At 34.5% G+C, this 22,138-nt stretch overlaps 1 protein-coding gene across 8 annotated transcripts in view; it reads right to left on the bottom strand.

The window, feature by feature from the left end:
- Window positions 1-22,138, bottom strand: part of LOC138317559 (roundabout homolog 2-like) — a 109,142-nt gene that overhangs the window by 51,222 nt on the left and 35,782 nt on the right. For all 8 annotated transcript variants that reach the window (XM_069259315.1, XM_069259320.1, XM_069259313.1 and 5 more), the window contains exon 2: window positions 21,348-21,475. In XM_069259315.1, coding sequence (XP_069115416.1) covers window positions 21,348-21,414 — 67 coding nt within the window. In that variant the 5' untranslated portion in view covers window positions 21,415-21,475. The remainder of the gene's footprint in view (window positions 1-21,347; window positions 21,476-22,138) is intronic.

Genomic DNA, 22,138 nt, shown 5'->3' with positions numbered 1-22,138 from the left:
TACAAGTAATTATGAGTTTAAGGGTTAATTGCATCACTGGAGTCTGCATTCCTGTCTCTGAGGGTCTATGATACACAGGCCCACTCCTTAAGGGGCAACATCTTGTCACCTCCAAATCATTAATGAACTTCTCCTTTACTTTCATCTTTCCTGGGTCAATAACAGCTACAAACACTTGCAGGGCTTTTTCTCACTGCTTTGGGAATGGGGCCTGTGGCTTTGATTTTGGGAAAATGTGCGACAAAACAAGGATTTGGGGAAAATTATGAAATATGAAATAAAGCATAACAAATAAGATTTTTTATTTCAAGTGTAGTTTATGTACTTTTTTGAATCCAATTCATAAATATTTAAAGTCTTAACCAACTAAGTTCATGTAATATTTTTGGATAGTTTTCAAGAAATTTTGATTTTGGGAAATTTAAGGCTTGAATTGGGAAAAATTTAGAGGTTTTGCCTTGGGGAATGGGGCCGAATTTCGGCCCCAAATCATGTTGAAAAAAAGCCCTGACTTGCATAATCTATCTAACCTCTATATTATAGATCTCTTCACAGACCAATTTCTCCTAATGAAAGCATCCGGTGATGAATTCTCTAGGTTTTATTCCTCAAGATTAAAGATAAATATTGTTGTAATAAGGCCATTATTGTGAGGTACTATAAATAATCTGGCCTGGTACCAGCTAGGATTTGTTATTTTTACCTGTGATTTGTCTATTTTCACCTGCTGTTAATCAGTGGTTTTTTACCTGGAGCAGACATTAATGTTCATATAAATAATGAATCAGTTCAAATTTGTCTACAGTATGACCAGGCTACTGTCTGGTGTTGGGCCTGGGAGACAAGTTTCTGACCCTGGTACTGTCACAGGTGTTCTAACCCACATACATGGTCCTGTGTACCTACACACTGGTATCATCAGGAGACACAAACAACCTGTAATGTCACATTTACATGTACATTGTCATCTGTTGTTTGTAAACAATTAATTTCACCAAAAATAAAAGCAAATTACCGTCATAAAAAAATTCTTAATAGATAGTTAACACTGTCAGGACATCATTTTTACCACTCTGAAAATGATAATTCTAAAAAAGCATACTTTTTTCCGAGCTGACTTCAGAATTAGGAGGAAATAATAGGGTTTTTTTTACCAGCAGATAAAACCACGAAACAATGTTTGTCCTCAGACACGATACATGTGTCTGATATATGAACTACATCTCTAATAGTCCAAACCATGGTTCGTCATCACATACTGGGCTACATGATAGCCCTGATCCTCGGTCCTCTTTTGTTCTGAACAAAACCCTTTTCTTTGAGAGGCCTAGTGAGATAGAGTTGCAGGTCAAACTTAATCTATAATCCATAAAGCAATTACTGTTTCCAGTTGATAAAGTGAATACTATGGGGACCAAACCAATATCACATGTTTTTATTTAAGTTACATTTTCATTGTAGCTATCTACAAATTAATAATTTGATAGAAATGTGTTTGTGATTGAATAGAGCTGTGACAATAATTAATCACGAGGTCAGTTTGTAGGGAGTTTGTTTGGAAGGTTATAGAAACCCGTTTGGGCTATGGATGGAAAGGTATTTCAAACCAAACCAGCAGAACTCGATGATAAATCACCAGCTTCAGAGAATTACTGTCAAACAAAACAAATTGGCTCATTACTTAGTATAGAAATTAGCTTGTTGCTTTAATTATTTTGGTTGGATTTTTAGCATATTCTTTTTAAAACATTTAGCTTTCTATTTTAAACTGACAGTTCTTTGAAAAACTGGAGGAGGGGAGAGCTTATTTGTGGCCAGGCCTTATTTGTGAATTTGGCTTATTCATGAACAGGGTAAGGATTTCTTTAGTTGATAATTATGGTAATAATCCTGAATTATATGAATTATGAGAAAGATAAAGATTTTAGTATGTCACTGTGTCCATACAATCGGAAACATTAGCAGTTTAGTTCAGGTATATCGCTGTCAGCCTTCAGCGACTTCAGTCACACCTCATTAACTTAAAGATGACACCAATGATCATTAACTCTGATGTCAGGGTATATCAAATTTTGATAAGAATATTTTCATTATTTAGATTGAATATTATTTACATTGTGCTGTGTACCTGCTGTGATAGCAGCTGATCACTGATCATGGTCCTAACCAACCCATTATCATTATGTAATCTACCAGTGTCAAGCATTCAGCAGACAATGACTCTCCTCAATGTTTGATTTGTATGTAAATTGGCCTGTGTTTGTGTGGCTAGTGTCACAGTCATTACAATGTTTCAAATCTATTAGTATACAAATTGGCTAATGAAGCATTGAGATGACATACTTCAATTAATTATGGAGGACAGACATGACCTGTGGATAAAATGGCTATAATATGGACCATGGAACGACATGTCAACACTGCCCCTCATACAACCAACACACACTCAATGTTATCTTCTCTGGATCGTCAGCCATTGTCTACAGTAGCGGCTATAAACACCAACATACATAGGAATCACTGCAGTTCAATTGATATCAGTGATTTCTTTGAATTACTTCTAAAGTCAAACTTGAAAAATCATCATGTACACATTTCATCCTTATTACCTATTGTTAAATCAGGTTTTCCTGAACAAAATATTCTTTATTTTAAAGGAATGAAAAAAAGCAAACCAACGAAATAGTTCGAAAGAAAAATTTGAAAATTATTTTGAGAAAAAATTTGCAAATTTGATCAATACATCTGTAGCCCAATCTAGTAATAATATTTTCTGACAGTTGATTTTGAATAAATCCTGCTTATATAGATATTTTACATTATCCGCACCTGTCAAGTTATCAGAAGTCAAACTGTGCAAATATTCCCAACATATTTACTGAAATATAGACATTTTGGAGTGCCAGAAATCACCAGAACACCAAAGCCAACTAACAAGACATGTTTTCTACCGTAAGTTCTAAGTGCTATGTACCAATACAAACTCCAAAACGTCTTGATGTTGAGTCGCCATTTTTCCTATACACATACTATAATCATGTAAAAAATTCCTTGGTAACCATCCAAAATGTTTGATTTGACAAGTTTACACCGCGATACAGTTATAACTTGAAGGTGTTGGTATTTTGTAATCGTGGAATCATGATCTATACAGCGCATGCAACTGAGAATTGAAGATTTCACCAAAGGGAGATAAATCATAACTTATGGTCCTATTTATGGCTGGCTGGGGAACATAAATAAATGCCTCTGACATTAGCAACTCGACAAAATATGACAACATCTTCGCTACATAAACAATTTGCATAATAAGAGCAAAATGATTTATATTGATCCTGATCATGTTCGGTCCCTATGTATACAAGTATTTCTCAGCTGTGAATGGATAGCCACAGAATATTTGCCCAAGAACATTAAACAATACCTATCCTGAGAATTTGCAATAAAATTTTATTGTCGATCAATCCTGATTCATGTGTTCTGTTTTGAAATGTTTGGTTGGGGAGTTCTGTTTGGGTATCGGAGTTCCCCTGGGGTTAGGAGGCTTATATTTTGCCAATTTAGCCCTACCCCTGGGGTTACAGAGGCTGATATTGTGCCATTTCAGCCTAAGGTGTCAATGTTCCGATGTGGACCAGCAACCTCTGGTAAATCGCAACAAACATTGTGGAGTCAGAAGTCTGCTCCGTGGAAGAAAATTAGATGCAATCTGTAGAAAAAGACAGTTTGTATCTCTCTCTGACAACCATCATTATGGAGTAAAAAAATACACCAGCAAACTTTTATCTGTGGTCAGGGTTCCTGAGGCTGTTTTCTATAGCCTAGTTGGAGACTATTCCTATTGGATCAGACGTTTTGGAAAAATCACATCATTTCAAAAATAAATATGTTTGTAGTCATCAGCAAAGCTCCATCATGTCAAAGCGTAGTAATGGGATGATTGAGATAGAATTTCAGAGCATTTACCCCATTCCTTCCATGAAATGATTCACATTTCTGGGAAATTCTATCCCCTGTGAATCACATTTCTGCAGATCTATTTGGAATCTTCCTTTTTTTAAATTCTTTTTAAGTTTTTAAAATGTGCCAATGATATAGAAATGGCCTTGAGGTGCTCTCATTCCTGTCTGTATCATTTAGTAACACACACATAAATGTTCATTCTTTTTCTGCTTCTTAATCCGTCTAAATCTTGAGTGTACAGAATATCTGACAGTTGTGAGTATTTCTATAAAAATTCACATAAAGTTTCAGAAGCAAGCATTTCAAACTCAGTTAATGCATTATAATGTGGATTGTAAATAAATTCTTCCAGATATCCAGCGTTTAATGACTGCTCCCTCCACCAGGAAACTAGGTATTGACTTCTCCCCTTTTGTAGCCACACAATGTCATAACTTAGTACTGTTAGGTCATAAAAAGTATCCAAATGGAAGACTCCTGCTATTAAACCAGAAGTAATGATGTAATTCATCGGTAGGGCCATTCAGCTTTAGTTTGATTGCTTCCCTTAAAGCTTGCATTCATTTGTAATGTCATTCTATAATTGCCCTAGCAATAAATTCCAGCAGTAAAAATCAACAATTGAGCGGAGTAGGCAAACAATTATCCTGTTCTTTTGATTATAATTATAGCATACAAATGTTCATTAATGCAATTAATGTTTGACTTGGATATCTTAAATACCCTAATTCTATCATTATTTTTTCTCTATTTTTTTTTTATTCTTTTTCTTTTTTTTTCTCTTTAAGATTTGTTGAGAAAATAAGATGTTAATCAACCATTTTAAAGAAATAATGTAAAAATTTCAAGAATTAAATCGAAAGATTGAAAAGATCGAAACTTAAACAGATTATAAAAATTGAAAAACATGAAATCAGATTAGATTCATTTTTTTTTCTATTTTTTAAATGAGTTTGATCTTGTTGACGACTAATCTGATAGGTTTTAATTACTTTGTATTTGACATTACATACATGTTTATAAACATGGTGACTTGTCATGGAACAGGTGCCGGGTGTGAATTCCTTGGGCTGTATTTCTGTTGAAGTAGAACCCTTGCGTGTGACCTCTGTCGTCTGAATGCTACAATATTCCTGTTAAACCAAGGACATTATTATGCTATTGTTAAGTCGTACCATTTGCTCAGATCAGGTTTTTGTCACCATGAAATATTCACGCCGGACTAGCTGTACACATTGGAACTCTTTTGTGGTGGAGATGTGAAGATATATACCGATATGCGATAGATTTCTACGATAAGTCACCATTTTTGGCAGTACACAGTGGACATACATGAACATATTCTACTCAAAACAAAAGTAAAATTCTTTTTCTTTGTTGGTGTATTGTGGTGACAACTAAGAGCTGTTGATATTGTCTATGTGCTGCACCGTATTGTTAAGTTATATAGGTCGGAGATAACACATCACAAAATAGTTTAAATATTTTCTGTAGATTTTAAATCAGGGTTTGCATGTTTGCTGTGCGGATTTGTGATTAAACTACAAATAAATAACAAAACAAGATATATTTAGACCTCATTATAAGATTAATTATGCGTAGCTAAGTGATTTTGAAATAATCAATTAGTAGAATCATGTTAATTGTTTTAAATCCTCCTTAATTGTCAACATTAAATCAATATATTATACTGAAAACATTACAATATTCAATTATTTTTAAAATTGTTTTTGAGGCAAGAACATTTTTTAATTATGGAATTTTTATCCCTATTAACAAACAATTAATAATATCCACAGAGTGCACGAGGATTAGGGATGAAACTCTGCATTTCAATCAGATGTTGCATTCCTTTTGTGACCTTGAACTTGGTCAATTAAATGTACTACACAGACATAACTCATCAATTAGTTCTACGCACGACAATTAAAATTTCAAAATGCCAGACGGTGGTTAGAGGAAGGAAGTTCAGGTTTTTGACATATCCGGACTACCTGTTTAACTTTCAACCAATCAAAATAAAGATATTGTGAAGTAATAACCAATGAAAATCCTCCAGCTTTCATATCAACCAATCACAGTTAGTTTTTGATAATTATCAAATTGTCTCTATTAGTGAATTAGATGTTCAAATCTAGACACAGATGCTTAATTGCAAATGTGAATGGGCAATTTGAATGTCAACTTTGAGTACATTTATTTGTTTCTATATAAAAACAAAACAAAATTCCAATAATTAAACAAAATATTCCAAACTTGCATTTCTTTATAGAGCACGTTGATCAAGCCAGCTATTTTGAAATAGATATGACCAAGTTCATTTACTCAATGAAGAAAGGCAATAAGTTAAACCAATAAACTTTGTAGCATTTTTTTCTGATATGCAACAGGAAGCGGCCATTTTTACTGTCAGAGGAACAGTATCTGTAAATCAGTGTAAGGGATATTTAGGTGTGTAGGGCTATATATATATAGTAACTACAGATCCTTAACATCTCCTCACTGGACAGGACAGCTGGAGGCAAAGTCCATCCACACAGCTAATGTCACAATGAAGCTTTCTATTTGTTTTTTTATGTTTATTTTCGCTCAAACAGAAATAATATTTAGCAAATATTGTCCTAAAAACTTCTTTTTGTTTCTGAATAACAAACATTATGTACAGATATAATTGACATTGAAAATGTAACCACTCAAGTTTAGTTATGACTTCAATTTTATACGTAGAACAATCTTTTCATTAAATTTTTTTATGAAAATTCATTTTTTATATATACTAAATTCCACAATTAAAAATTTCACAAGAAACGTGACCTTCTGAAGTCAAGATCAAGCCACTTCCTAAAGGTTAAAGTTATCTGCAGGAAATGCACACAGTGGGTGGGAGGGAAATCTAGTAACCATAGCAACCAGTATCAGACAAGATAGATGGACTTGAGAGGTGGTGAATTTATTCTGTTACAAATTGGACAAATTGATTCTTATTTCCAAACCGGTGCCATTTCCCTATCTTATCTACATATTTCATATGCAGATGACCTTCTTCTTTCTCAAGGTCATTCAACCAAAGTTGCAGCTTTATTTTGGGCAAAGGACGTTTGGTGAGGCTGTTGCCATAGCAACCATTACTTTAGCGATGTTAACCCTGGCTAGGTAGATTTATTTTCTTACAAATTGGACAAACGATCCTAAGAAAGAGCATTCCTTGTTGGAGTAACTTGATAAAATGCTGGGGAGAAGTCATTAGTGGATACAAACACAGGGAGCGTTTATTAATTGGCATGGACTAATGCTGAGCTGCAGAGTAGTTACTAATGGATGATGGATAGCCTGGTTTATCTGGATTGTCCTTAATACTCTCCTCTCCTTCACACTCCTGTAGACTATAGCCAAACTATACTACTCAAAGTTAATTCTGTTTATTGCTTATTCCATATATATACATCTCGTTATCTTTGGTTGTTGGTTGACCTTGCCGTTGTTGGTTGAATTGTTAAATTTAACAAATATAACATAGGATTTACTTTCATTTTTATGAGACAATATATTACCACTTCCAGTTATCTCCCCCTATTGAATAGTTCCCTATTGACTGGGATAAATGTGAGCCAGTTTATCTGGGATAAATGTGAGCCAGTTTGTGAGCCAGTTTATCTGGGATAAATGTGAGCCAGTTTGTGAGCCAGTTTATCTGGGATAAATGTGAGCCAGTTTATCTGGGATAAATGTGAGCCAGTTTACCTATGTTTCTGAACGTCTGAACTCATCAAATAAATAAGGTAGGTTAACCCCAACATAACCAACACTAATACAGAGATACCACGCCACAAATAATTTTATACTCGCTATTTGGTAGCAAACAGACAAACTGTAGTAGTAGACTACAATTTTTGAATGAAAGAGAAATCGGAGTGTTTTAAAATCCACTCCGAGTTGGCCTAATCTTTCCACTATTGCACGCTAATGATATGAGTCACTAAGGTTCCCATACATTAACAGGAAAGTCTTGGTTTTTTTCGTCCTGTTCCTCCGAGATAATTAAGATGTTAAAAGATTACAATCTTGTTGAATCTGTGCGGAGAACAGACTGAGATACACTTACGTATACATCGTGTAGGTGATTATTGTAGATTTATGGGGAAGAACATCAAATGTTACCTCGATATCTTGTTGGAATTCCACGCTAAACTCGTGTTCCAACCCTCCCAGCTCGCCTAATCAGAGACCAGGTCTTGCTCCCTTTTAATGAACACAGAACCATATTCCCAAAATACTTTCCCTTTCATATTTTGAGTGACAAGAGCCAAGACGATTTTATCTCATTTTCATGTTATATTACTCAAAACTGTGGATAATGAATAAATTTGAGATTCAAGAGATTTTTCTAAAGAATTCAACCTAAAACTAAGGTAGATGTTTTTAGAAATACAAAAAGATAAATAAACAAAATGCTGGAGAAGAAATCCTTATTGTATCCAGGGTTTGAATTCGACACCAACGGCTAACTCAGTAATAGAGAAGCTTAATGTTGTAGAGTATCTATTGGCATTGGTGAAGTAAGGCCAAAAACCCAAGTCGAAATGTGATTATCTCTCCAACTTTCATCGAGGTGTCAGGATGTCAAAACTCCCTGCTGGGGGAGTCTACTCCCAGCAGGGTTTTACACTGTAGACCTGTACAGGGATATAATCTTGGCATGCTAAACGGTGACCTTCATCCCCGATAAAACATGGTTTATCGCCATACAAACCAAGTAACCTCCCTTTCCTCCATTTCAGCTTTTTTCAAATTCCTGAGCTAACGACCTTGTCAACAGTGATGACCTTCATGATTTTATCTTACTTAAAGTACAAGTAAAATTTACATTTATTAAAGTAGTTATCCATTGGAGTTTCACTGGAATTATGAATTTCAAAAGCGGCGTTGTGAGAATGGATACCAGGGTTGGATGCCATGTCAAGGTCTCTGTGTGAGGATAAAACATTGATATCTGATGATGATTATCAAACAACAGCTCATTCCAAAAGAAATGATTTCATATCAGAATTAAAGGGCGAGGTGTTTTCTTTCTGTGACTCAAAGATAACGACAGGGATTAATGACCTACCACACAGAAAACCTTGGAATACCAAAACATCTGCCATCATTAAAAATGGCCACCATTTCTACATTCTGCATTTTGATCATGTAACTTTCCATATTTCTTCCATAGTTGCAGTTTTGTTTGGTAACCAGCGGATGAAAGGGGCACCTGGCGTCCTAATCAGACAGGAGGGAGACGCAAACACTTCCCATGATTCAACTTATTCAGCGCAAACTAGTCACAAACAGAAACCGTTGACTTCCCTCTCTTAATACGGCTATTGGACTGATCCATCAATGTTCTCTAAAGGGATTTAAAATTAATCCTAAAATGGTTTTCTAACTTTCTATCTTCATTACCGCACACCCATACAAGACTTGGTGAAGGATTATAGAAATCTTTACAAATATCTGTAAAACAGTCTGTGTTACATGTGAGAATAAAATAGCTAACACAAGCTTTAACCAGCATAAAACACCAGCTCGCCAACCAAGGAATTTCAGATGAATAAAGATAATTTGTTATTGACAAAAAAAACTGCAAGCTATGCAGGAAAGCTTGAAGGCTGGTAAGGCTACTTGACAAGGCGTTAATTCAGAAATATATTATCTGTTTTGCTGTGACAAGCTCCCTAATAACAGTTGTGTCTGTGAGAAAATGTAGGTTGTGTAATATTTGTTTATTTCATTCCTGTCTGATCCTTCTGTCAAAAACTAGATAATATCATCTTAAACGAGAATGAAATTATCTACCAGCTCATGTTTTCAGCGTTGTGGGATTTTGACCTTTGCTCCCCCTAACCTGTCCTGACGATATTGACTCCAACAGTAAACACCAAACCGGAGCAGAATTCTGACAGAAACACCAATATTTCACTGAGCGAATTTTGCAACAACTGCCAAAAAATACTGGAGAGTACAATATTTATGTTCGTCTTAAAACACAAGTAACGTAACTTGTACATGACCTTGACATGACCTCCTTATAGAGATTATCTGTCATCAGAGAGTCAGAGTGAACTCTCCTCTTTTAGGAGGAGAACATCCACTTATCTGTCATCAGGGGAAAACTCACTTAATTACAATTTTACAGGTTTTTTTGGCAAAAGCTCATTTTTCACATTCCCTATGACCTAATCTTTATGAGATATTTTCACTTGCATTGATACTGGTATTTCTGAATTTTTTTTTGTGTCCATTCTTGTACAAATATGAAAACAATTACAAAATTTAATAAAGTGTCTAATTGGAAATGAAAATTCTTTAAACACAAATTTTGGTGATTTAACAGAAAATTTCCATTCATGATTTACAGACATAGATACTCAGATTGATACACTGTAAGGTATAGTAGCTTGGTATGTCCCCCTCGACCACCCATGGGATACCAAATATACATCTGCCCCTTAGAACTGATAAAACACAAACTACAAAGGATTGGGCGGGACCTTAGGTCGACTCCGTGGAATAACAATTGGAGGTGGGGCGGGGTTACGAGGCATGACGCATGTGCTTTACTCTATCGTAGCCAATTTGACCCCTGTATGAAGAGCATTGTAACAAAATAGCAGTGACCTCAAAAAGCACTCGTGACCACAATGGGTGTCGAAAGTAGCGACTATTTATGTTTGGTTCGGGTCTGGTGTTGCACACGCTAGTCTAAAATCATTGACACCCATACAAAAGCAAGTTTAAACCCAAAACAGTCAATGTATCACATAAAATATATACTTGAACAACAGATGTAAACTGTAAATAACCGTAGTTCATTGTTATATACCGGTAGGGTCAAAAATTGAATTTGAAAAAAATATATTAACAATCAGATTTTAATCAAAGATTGCCAATCATTTCCGCCCTTACAAGCTATCATAACAATACTCTACAGTACCATGAATACTTTTTACATGTTCCAAGTCCCCATAAAACCACAGTCATTAACCTTGAGAAAACATCCTTACATGTCCAACAAGTTCTGCTGACTTTCTCCAATTTCATTTCTATCAGCCATTTTAGAATTGAAACAATAGTATCTGTTTAGATTGATGAGAAACTGATTTCCCCTACGTTCCATGAGCTGTGTGTACTGAACGCTGTAAATCAATACAAAATATACAAAAGATTCCTGGAAATTTTGATAGACCAGTAATGAATCCTACGGAAACTGTCCTTAGAGTCTTTTATTCATTTTAAAAAGAACATTAAAATATTAATGTTCTGTACAGAAAACAATGTAGATTTCTAAAACAGTTTTAATTGAATGAAGGTCAATATTAAGAATGTATCTAGATTGAATGGATATAACTATATCTTTGCATGTACCAAGAAAATACAAAGCATAGAACTAGTCCCATGATTCTCTTTTGACAGAGACGTTACAGAGTTTATCCCAATCACACAAGCACCAAGGTATTTTATTCTGAAACTTTAATATTACCCTGATCTTAATGGTACTGCAATATTCCAACAGTTCTCCTCTAGAGAATAAGTTACCTGAATCAGACTAGTACTTCATCTACCCTATAATTGTATAAATCTTATTTCTATGAGGAAACTGTTAAAACCAAAATATCATAAAAATTATGTGAAAAGTGAGAGCGGCTCCCTTACCATTATTACAGTTATATATGTTATATAGATGGGTCAGGTCAGTTTATACCATGACAACCAGAAAAGTTACCTATTTCTATATATAGAGTGGTTGCATTTCTACTCGTTTCATTTCTACTCGTTTCATTTTTTTTTTTACATCTAGGGAATTCAAAATACCATTATAATTGTAGCTCATTAAAATTCATTAAATGGAGACAAACTAGTCCTAATAAGTGGCTTTATTGGCTAAACGTTTTTGTCCAATTTTCACAGGAAATGGTTTACATAAATAACTGACCTTTTCGTTAACATGACACATTATGAAATACAAAGGAACAATAGAAGAGCTCTATATTTACACCTGATTTCCGACACCGATAACACTGATTTTCTCATTTATAATGACTACTTAATTTGTGTGTGGTGTCAAATTAAGCACACCTGTATTTTCAAAAGACAAGTTTGATATTTTGTTGAAAGACATTTGTTAAATTTACCCAGTAACAAATCATTATTTATGGCCATAGCGATACCCAACCTTCTAACGACGGCCCTAACATACACCTGTATTCTCCGGTATCAAAGTTAACATTACCTACTAACTGTACTGTATATAAATCTATGAATAAAGTCTTACAACAATCAAAACAGATCTCCAGTTGAAAGTTATACCGTTTTTATTACTAAGTACAGCGCACCTGTAATTTGTACTTTGTGGATGAATCAGAGCTCTTCAAGTATCAAATCAATGATATGGATACTAGATCTGCTGGCTAAACTTACCGCTACACGCTGAAGCACTGCATGTAACCATCCATTGCTTCATTTAAATTCAATTTTCTATTACTGGGGTAAGCTATTAAAATAAATTTAAAATAAATATGCAATAAACCAGTTATTGTTCTATTAGGTTAAACAAATTTTGGAAAAATAGGAAAGAAGATGTAATTATTTTCATGATTGAAGAGTTTGATAACTGTAGATCGTGAGTCTGGTTACTAATAGGACATGTTACAGTCGTGCTTCAGACTAATGTGTCTATGAACATCTTTCTAATTGTCCGCCTCAGGTAAAACGAGTCAACACCCAAACAGTTTCTTAATGGTTTCCCAGGCATCAATGGAGAACCTAATTCTGTAAGAGTCGTAATTAGCATGCTTGGCCTCATCAGGGTCGTCATTATGTTTGGTTGCCATTGGATACCTGCCACCTCCTAGTGCCACACTGCAGCACCCAAGTAAACACCAGTTACTATCTTCCTCACTAAAATTTCCGGGTCTCCAGTTCCGTGTTCATTCGTTTAATTTACGTTAATGCTATTTTACAGTAATAAAATCCAGATCAAATTTACCATGCCCATGGGAATGGATTAAACTTGGTCTTAAACTCTGATTAACTACTAGAGAAAATCGAAATAATCTATCAACTAAAATGTTAATTTTCATCAAAATCATGTTTGGCAGCAATGTAGGATAAAAAAAAACTTTCAAAAGATTTTTGAAAATAGTTATCTCCCTTTAAGACAATAATTATGACGCATTAAAGTGATTTTATGTTATTTCCCTTTCAGAAGAACACAGTGCATTTTCATATCATTCAATATTAAATTTAAGAAATATTTTTTTTCACAGTAAATCTTTCCCATGTCATCAAATCTGGTACACGGACATTAAAATCTAACAATGACATGAAAATTACAACAAAATACAACTCAATGTCAGGAGACAGCAAAAAGTGGAAACTTAAAACCTGTTGTAAAGTTGTTGCTCTGACATTAAATGTAGGTCAAATGTGAATCACATGAGTTAAAACATGATCTGTATGTATCTGTGCATTTATATCTGTCCTGCAGTGTGGTATTAGATTATCTTCAGACAGAAGATACAAATTAGTAAATTCCAACCTAACTTCAGATTTGTCTCTGTTCCATCAATGTATTAATTTAGCTGCTAAATCAATTCAAATAGCAAATTAAGTGAGACTACATGATTTTTTCTGCAATAATGTATCTCTAACTATACTGTCTATTTATCTAACCAATAACTATTTATTCATTTTCTATGTGATATAAGCTATTCCTTTAAATGATATCCCTCCCTTCTTTTCCATCTCCTTTAATTTAACATCCTAATGCTTAGCTTACTACTTGTATATTTCTTTTTTATATGCAGCTATTCTGTGAAATGGTCCCATTGAAAATTTTTGTGGGGGTCAATGTTCTATAAATAATGGTCAACTTCACAAAACAATGTCAGAGAATTATCATTCAATATTGGGTTCACAAACTTTTATAATTTTCTACCAGACATGATATAAATAAATCATCCGGAGGGATAAAAAAAAAGAAAATTAAGGTGCTAATTGGAACCATCCAGATATTCTGTTTAGTGAGCTTCATCCCTAAGAGTTACAGCTGTTCTATGACATGATCCACCCTCCCCCACCTTTAGGGGTCAATGTACTCTTTGGACAGAAGTACAATTCTGGTAACTGGACAGTTAAATACAAATCTTTCATCTTTACTGCAGAGAAGCGCTGCCATTATCACCGAATGGAGAAAAACAGTAAGACATTATCAATGAGAACTAAGGAAAGCATAAAACATAACACGCAAGGGTTGGGGTGGAATAACAACTACAACTTCGCTGTAGGTCAGTAAAAAAAACATGCAAAAATGCTAACTGCCTTATAATGTACTATTAATGGGGTACAAAGAACAGTCGTCAAACAGAAACTAGCCCGTAAAATGTTTAGGACCAAATAGTAGATAGGGAATGACTCTGTTTCAGCCATCTTTGTCAAAAGATTGCCTTCAACATTGTACTATTAATGAGAAAATATGGCCTCTCACCATCCAACAGCTCTCAGCCGATCGTGATGTAATCATTTTTTTCCCATTTAGTGTGTCTCATCTAACAGGAGTAATTTTCACAAATATTGAAATCTATTACATGTTAATATTAAGTACCCTGTATCTCTCTGATGTCGACGGAACACCTTCGCATGTAATGCCGTCACCTTCATGAAACTGATTTGATTGCCACTTGTGGCTACATCCGCAGGCACAGCCACCGTGGCTTCTGTCGCCCTAATTGTGTAAGAGATCACTAAAGAGTCCTTGACGATAAAAAGCATTTGATGATTCTGGTTATTTGTTAAGACATGAACCAGTGAGAAGTGCATTTTATACGACCACGATGAAAGAATCGGAAGAATTCTTTATTCATAATCTCCTACAGTTATGAATCCGCTATATTAATATCCCCTCCTACTAATTGCCTCTGTAACCGTGGACATCTCAGGTCGCCACGACAACAGAAGTACAGGACAACTGTTGCAATTAAAACAGTTATCACAGTTATTAGGGCCATACAAAATGTATTAACTGTCTGAGAGTTCTGACAAATAAATATTCTTGTATATAACTTAAAAAACCCTGAAATCAGTACCATTTGTGAGCGCAGCTAACACCAGGTGTAGCTGACCTCAACACCGAGATTTAATATTCCCTTCTCACCCAGGTGCACAATGATATAATTAATATAAAGACATTTCCTTATCTCTGAGTTTTATTGTGGAGGCGTTCATATCGCTCCATGTCTAATTATTCCACGGATGTGCCACATCATCAGTCGTGATTAAATCACAGAAAAAGAAACCAAAAGTAATTTTGTTTGGTCAGCAAGTTCATTCACGCATTCCAATTGTTTTTTAAAAATCCTTTTTAGAATTGTTCTGATAGGCTAATGAGAAGATGGTAAATGTGTTTTTTAAAATTTAGTGTAAAAATTAACACTGAATTCATTTAAAAAATGATCTAATTAACAAGATACATCAATTTTAAAATCTCTGTACAAGTAAAATTATGACAATATTTTGATGGATTTATTTCATATCATTAAGTTATTGGTTTATAGTCACTTTTAACATCCTCTTTTGTAACTATTACATAAATGTTCACTACTTCTTTTTGCGTAGACAGTTACTTGAACGGTATGATAGAAACTGTGGTTACTATGGTAACAAACTTTGATAATATAGAAGGTGGTGAATTTTCACCTGTAATGAGGTAAAACTGATACGCTTACTTAATTGAACTTCAGTTGAAATCGATTCACACGCAAGGTAATTAATAAAAGAGAACATTGCATGTTTCCATTAGCTCATTACAACAAGTGTACATCGTCATGGCGACCACACACCCTGTTCCTGAGAGTGACAAAGTGACGCGCTAAATCTACACAGAAACAAACCAACAACTCCCTAATTACCACTTATAAAATAACGTGTTTTTTTCTTAATTGTGACAAAAAACAGGAATCCCATATACTTCATCTGCTTTGGAGTTACTATTTTCCAGAATATAGAATAGCTCCTTCCCATAAATCCCTCTCGTAATTTCCTCTCGGGAGAAAGTACCGTGCTGCCACCACCGACAGAAAAAATACACAATACACAGGTGCAATTTGCACTGAATGTAACACGATTGCCCGACCCTCTCCTGTAATCAATCGCCAGTGAATAATAGGTCTGATGTACTTGTTGGGAAATGAACTCTCTTCATTTGTCCTCCATTAAGTTTTTGTAACATTTGCTGGTAATTTTCTGCTAAATTTCTGTGGGAAGCAAAGCACATGTTAAAAACATCAAGTGTTAGAGCCAGATAATCGAAACTTGAAAAGTCTCATTTCATACAACAAATCACGGATGGAAAGTGAAGGCAATTAACAGGGTATTTTAGAATAAAAATCGAAATCTGTTCAAAATATTGATCTACATGGCTTAATTATCTTTAGATCATATTTTATAAGGAAAAAGAGAGCAAATCAGATTGAAGGACACTTGGAAAACTTAGTAAAATAACATCTTAAAACTGTCCTACACAAATCATTCCTTTTTTTCCCTAAATGAAATGTGTGCTAATGACATAATGAGTGATATTCTTTAACCTTGAAGACACATTCATACTCAATTCAAAAGCTGGGACTGAGAAATCAATATTCATCTTTAATTTGTTTTGATTGTAAAAATCTGGCTAAAGGGTAAGGGAGCCCAGTAACAGTATCGACCTAATTATACCCCTGGTGACACACAGGGGGCATAAAAAATGTCCAACTTCCTGTGGAAATGTAACTCCAGTCAAAAGCGTACACACAAATGGTTTCCGTGAGTTCCGCTCCCGCAGCCTAACAACGGAGCATCACCAATGTTTCACCGAGATCGCCACGCTGACAGTTCGAATCATTGTCCTCCCTCTTAGATAATGGATAAAAAGCTTCAGACTTTTAGTAGCCTGTAATTTGACAATCATTTATAATATGCTGATCGTAACCGGACACATTAATTAAAACTTCAATAACGTCAAGGGTACAGACTTAAGTATTTATATCTTAATCTTTGTCACTGTCTAGAGAACCAACCCGCTTCCATTACAAACGCACACCAGATGTCATTAGATTTGGTAGAGGCCTATAATCTCCCAGCTACCATGTTGGGGACACAAAACAATAATTATATATCACTGCTAAAATTCCAAATCTTGTATACAAATACTGTCACAACAAAATTTACATTCCCTCAACACTGGTTTGAAGAGTATGTGAGCTTGCAGCCTTCTAGCTTTGCCATAGATTCGATTTTTAACGGAATCAACAAAAACGTTGAATTTAACAGTTGTAATGACAAGACAAATGTGGAAAGACGCTCTGAATGTGTGGGGTTTGTGGACCACTGCACTTACTAAAAGGACAAGTACTACTATATACAACAAACCATTTAGAGTATCATGCCAATTCTGTGCGTAATAACCTACATAATTATTCTAATTACCCTCCAGAATATTGGAGAAAATTCTTTTTGAAATAACATGAATGAAAAGATGAGCTGTCACAGGGTCAAATACTACTACTTATTTAATCTAAAGAAAAGATCTTTTGAAGTGAAAATTTAATCATAATTAATGATTTAATTGTAAGAAATTAACAGAATTCAAAAGATTTAAATCTTCAACTTTTAAATTTCCATTTAAATCTAATACTGTTTAATTAAAAACTATTACGAAGGTGAAAACCGTGAAGAGTGCAAGATATCAAAATATGTTGAGATATAATTCATTCATTAATTTCAGAAAAACGGGTGTGTTATTCGAATTCCCATACAAGCTATATGTATATATAGAAAAAAAAAATTCTGTTATTATGTTAGTAATATTTTTCATATTACTTTCACAGGAATCTGAAAAATTCACTTCCTATGAAGTCATTGTGAACACAGTTCTATCATTAGCTTATGATGACCAACTATGTCCTGTGCTAAGTTAATCATTCAGTCATTGTTTGTGTTAGGACTGGGATGGTTCTATAATTAGCTATACCTCTCAGCAGGGGGGGGTTGACAACATTGTCTAAAACACCATAGATATTTGAAATACCTGTACCAATAATAGTCAAATTTTCAATAAAAACCTGTGGTGAAAAGCTGAATAGTAAGGGCCAGTGAATCACAGCCATTTACTAATCATGCTCAAGGGAACGGCCCAGCCTAACAGTCACCAAACCCAGATTAACATACTACTAAAAATTTAAAATGGCTGAATCAACATGTACATTATTATGAGTATATCATGTGTTTTAAATTCACTTATCTATGATCTATTAGGTGGTATATCACTCCCTCAAAATACAAAAAGTCGAGTCTCGATCATAACAGCAATCCTGACTGAATTTCCTGATTTTTGTTGCATTTTTTTTTCTTAATAATATGAATAAAATATATAGAGAGACACCTATGGCAGATGGTAGATGTTGATATGAAAATCATAGTAAAAATTCCACTGCGTACCAGGGGATACTATAACCACAAAGAGACATGGCTAGGCCGTCCTTACGAAATTTCAATTTGTTAATTTTCTATGATACAATTTATAAATATTTAATGCCTTGAATGCACTGGATGACTTCTACTGATAAAGATTTGCAGACGCTCAACCCCAGAGTCGGACTGATGTGTACATGATACACGATTTTTGCTGGAGATTACGTTGTAATAAACACCTCCATATATTTCCTCCTCGTTAGTAGAAAGTGTAACAATCTCTCCATCAACCAACGTGTTTCCCATTCTCACCCGTTAATTTTACGAACTTTTTTCAAATTGATAAGGCGAAGAAGTCAAAATGAATTTCCCTTGATTTTACACAACATATGGTGCATGAATACAGGTTTTTGCTATCAAAACAATGTTATGTGATTTCACACCATTCCACCCGACAGCAAGGCAATGAAAGATAGCGAAAACTATAAAAAGAGCATGATAGCAAACCTATCTAAAGGCTGTCAGTTGATTAAAATGTTTATTGAAATTTGACTTTAAAATTTTCAGTAAAAATTATTACAAGTAAATGATTTTGGAGCAGTATTGAGTTTTTCTACACTGACACACCATACAAGGTGACAATGTGAACCGACAGATTTTATCAGTTTTAAATATGACATTGACAACTTTAGAAAATTGTCTTGATTGAAAAAAATTATATTCTAATAAATTTAATTGATTCAATTATCAGATAAAAAAAGGCAGGTGGCAAATGCTTTTAAAAATTCACGACTGAAATCTATCTTTGAAATGAACACATGCAATATGTCTAATAATGGTTTGGTCACTGAACCTCTCGTTAAAGAGAATATTATCATATGAAATTAAAAAAAAAAACATTGTAAAGTGTCTCATAGAGGAGAAAATTATACGTAGATGTAGATTTCTACTATTCTGTACGCTCCTGTGCATGGCACAAAAAACATCTTAAAATCTCATTTTCAGAATATGTTAAACGTCATAAGGAAATACGGCTACAGGGCAAGCCATTGACCCTTTTTGGTCAACGTTTAAAAGATTTATTTCAACAAAGTTTATGAGAACACTGATACTTGAAACGCAACAAAATACTAATTTGAAAATTTTGTATTCAAATTTGTAGGTCTGGGTTGAGTTAAAGCTCTGGAACTTCAAGCTGGTAGGGACACATGATACATTTAACTATATAGCTGGACCGTTTACTGCCAGATTGTCGAAAGATAAAAAAATTCTGCATGCTAATTAAATCTGACATGTCGACTTGTCAGATTTCCGAGTTTTAGAAGTTGATATTTAATGATTTAGTTAACTTTACATAAATTGGATGAGATAAATTCCCGTTTTAGAAGTTGATATTTAATGGTAATGTGTATTCACATCCAGAAAAAGAGCGTTTTGACATTGATGTTTTACCGTTTAGTTAACATACCGAGATAAATTGAAATCAAAGTCCTCAGAACTCTTCAATGGTAGGTAAGAATCTGGACGGTGCTTCGATTAAGTTACACTAAATGAAGTGCTGACAAACTAGAGTACAAAGTAACAAAACTTGTTAAAGTTACGTGAAAACATTACCAGATTTAAATTGGAAAGATAAGCCTCATGTTGGGGTATCTGATACGATAATTTTGTATTGTCACTTGATCAACAACGGTATAGTATCTCCCAGTGGGTGGGATGGGTCATCCCACTTTTACAAAGTCACTCATGCATGACTGCGGATCTATACATCCCTACCCTTCATTTGAAATCAAATGTAAGTGTTTCCAATTCAACCCGGATATCTCACATTTAAAATCTTTTGTCTTTATATAGGGTGTGAAATTGACAATAATGATATGGAATGCAATCTACGTCATACTGTAGAGAATACAATAAAGAACCCCACGTAAACACAAAATACGCCCAAGATCAATCACCTAAAGATCACACTGTCCAAAGTTCAATAACAACACAATTTAATGAGGTTTTTTTTCTAAAGTATTTTTGTCTTTATATGATGATTGAAATACCCATGTTTGTACAGTATAAAACCCTACACAGACAGGCCAGCAGAACTAAGAATATTAACTTTAAATGATGTGATCTTTGAATCTCTTCTTTCATATACTCGTGTTTTGTTTGTTTCAACTTGGAATTATGTGAACATTTATGAATGACCTGCATTTAAGATAAACCATATTTATGGCTTAGTAGAATATAGAACAATTTCTGATTTACCATGGCAATAAGTGTTTTTTTATAAACACGTATTAGATTTAAAATAAAGGTCACATGGTACGAGGAATCATCCTTGCGTGCTTGAGCCTGCTTCCATTTCGGGAGATGAATCTGGTTTGATATTACGCCTTAAGATACTAGCAGGAAAACCCTTGATCGTCTACAGTTTACAAACTACACATGTATCGATCAATAACAATGCCAAACTATGACTAAGAAATGTTGAAAGATATTTATACTTCTCATGAAAAATAATAATAAAAACAGTTGGAAAGACACAAAAAAAACTTTGTTCTATTAGCTTCTATAGGAAATTTATCTTGTTTCGTACAATTATTTCCCTTATTTATGTTCGATTTGATATCATCTTGCAGTTCTCATCATTATAAGCGAGCCTTTGGGAGTGGAGTAAATTACTCCAATTTGATTTTAAACTCTTTAGCGTATAACTATTCCAGGGCAGTTAAGACGGATTCTTCTCTGTGAAGATCTTATTCAGATGAAAGAGAAGATGTTAAAATTGATGGCCTTTTTTTTCCTCTCTGCTAAAAGGTAAGAAGGAAGCTCACGTCATGCAGCTGGGCCAATAGACATTTTTTTTCGAATAAAAAAGAAAAGGAAGTGTTTGATTATCTTACCTCCACACAGATACAGTAAACTGCCGATATACAGAAGGTGGGCGTTTCTCCAACGTGCCCCCACCATGTTTACTGTGTGGCTGGCAGTCCTACTCGCATCCTGTCTCTACTCTCTAACTTGTGGTAGCCTGCAAAACAAAAACACACACATCAAAACAGAGACAACTCATTCTTAGTGAGAACAACACAGACAAAAGTTGGTATATTTGAGGAAAATTGTTTTCTGGCTTTATTAATGCTAAAGTGAGAACTGTGAGATGAATATTGTTGATATCGTTGCGTCATCATTTCCATTAAGTGCCCATCCTAATCCTTCTACCTTCTTTGAAAAGGCTGAAGACTTACTTTGAGATGATAGATCACTTTCATAATAATTCTAAAATTCCAAATAATTTTCCATCTAGAGGTTTCTACTTATTCTGACCACAGCCGACGTTTATACCTTTCGGTTTACACTGGATATCAAAGAAACATCACAAACATTAACCAAAACCGAACTTCATATAGAAGTTTGGTGATGAATTCTCCCGTCGTGTTTGGAGCACCACATATACCACTCAAGATAGATGGGGACATTACATCAGGAATACAGGCTAGGCTTGTAAGAGTGTGTAATTGGGTACATTTGTTACAAACGTACAATTGATCTTGATGAAATTATACATGGTATATGGTACGTTTGTTCACAGTCGTAATCAGCTTTTTGTAATTATGCAGTAAGCTTTGAGGGCGGAGTATCTCCCCCTCCTTTCTCCCGACTGAAATTCCCCTCTTCACTTCCCCATCCCGCT

The sequence above is a fragment of the Argopecten irradians genome, chromosome 3 (genome assembly GCF_041381155.1).
Source record: "Argopecten irradians isolate NY chromosome 3, Ai_NY, whole genome shotgun sequence".
NCBI classification, from domain to species: Eukaryota; Metazoa; Mollusca; class Bivalvia; order Pectinida; family Pectinidae; genus Argopecten; species Argopecten irradians.
Note: the sequence above shows the minus strand (reverse complement) of the source record. Positions and strands in the feature narration are given on the sequence as shown.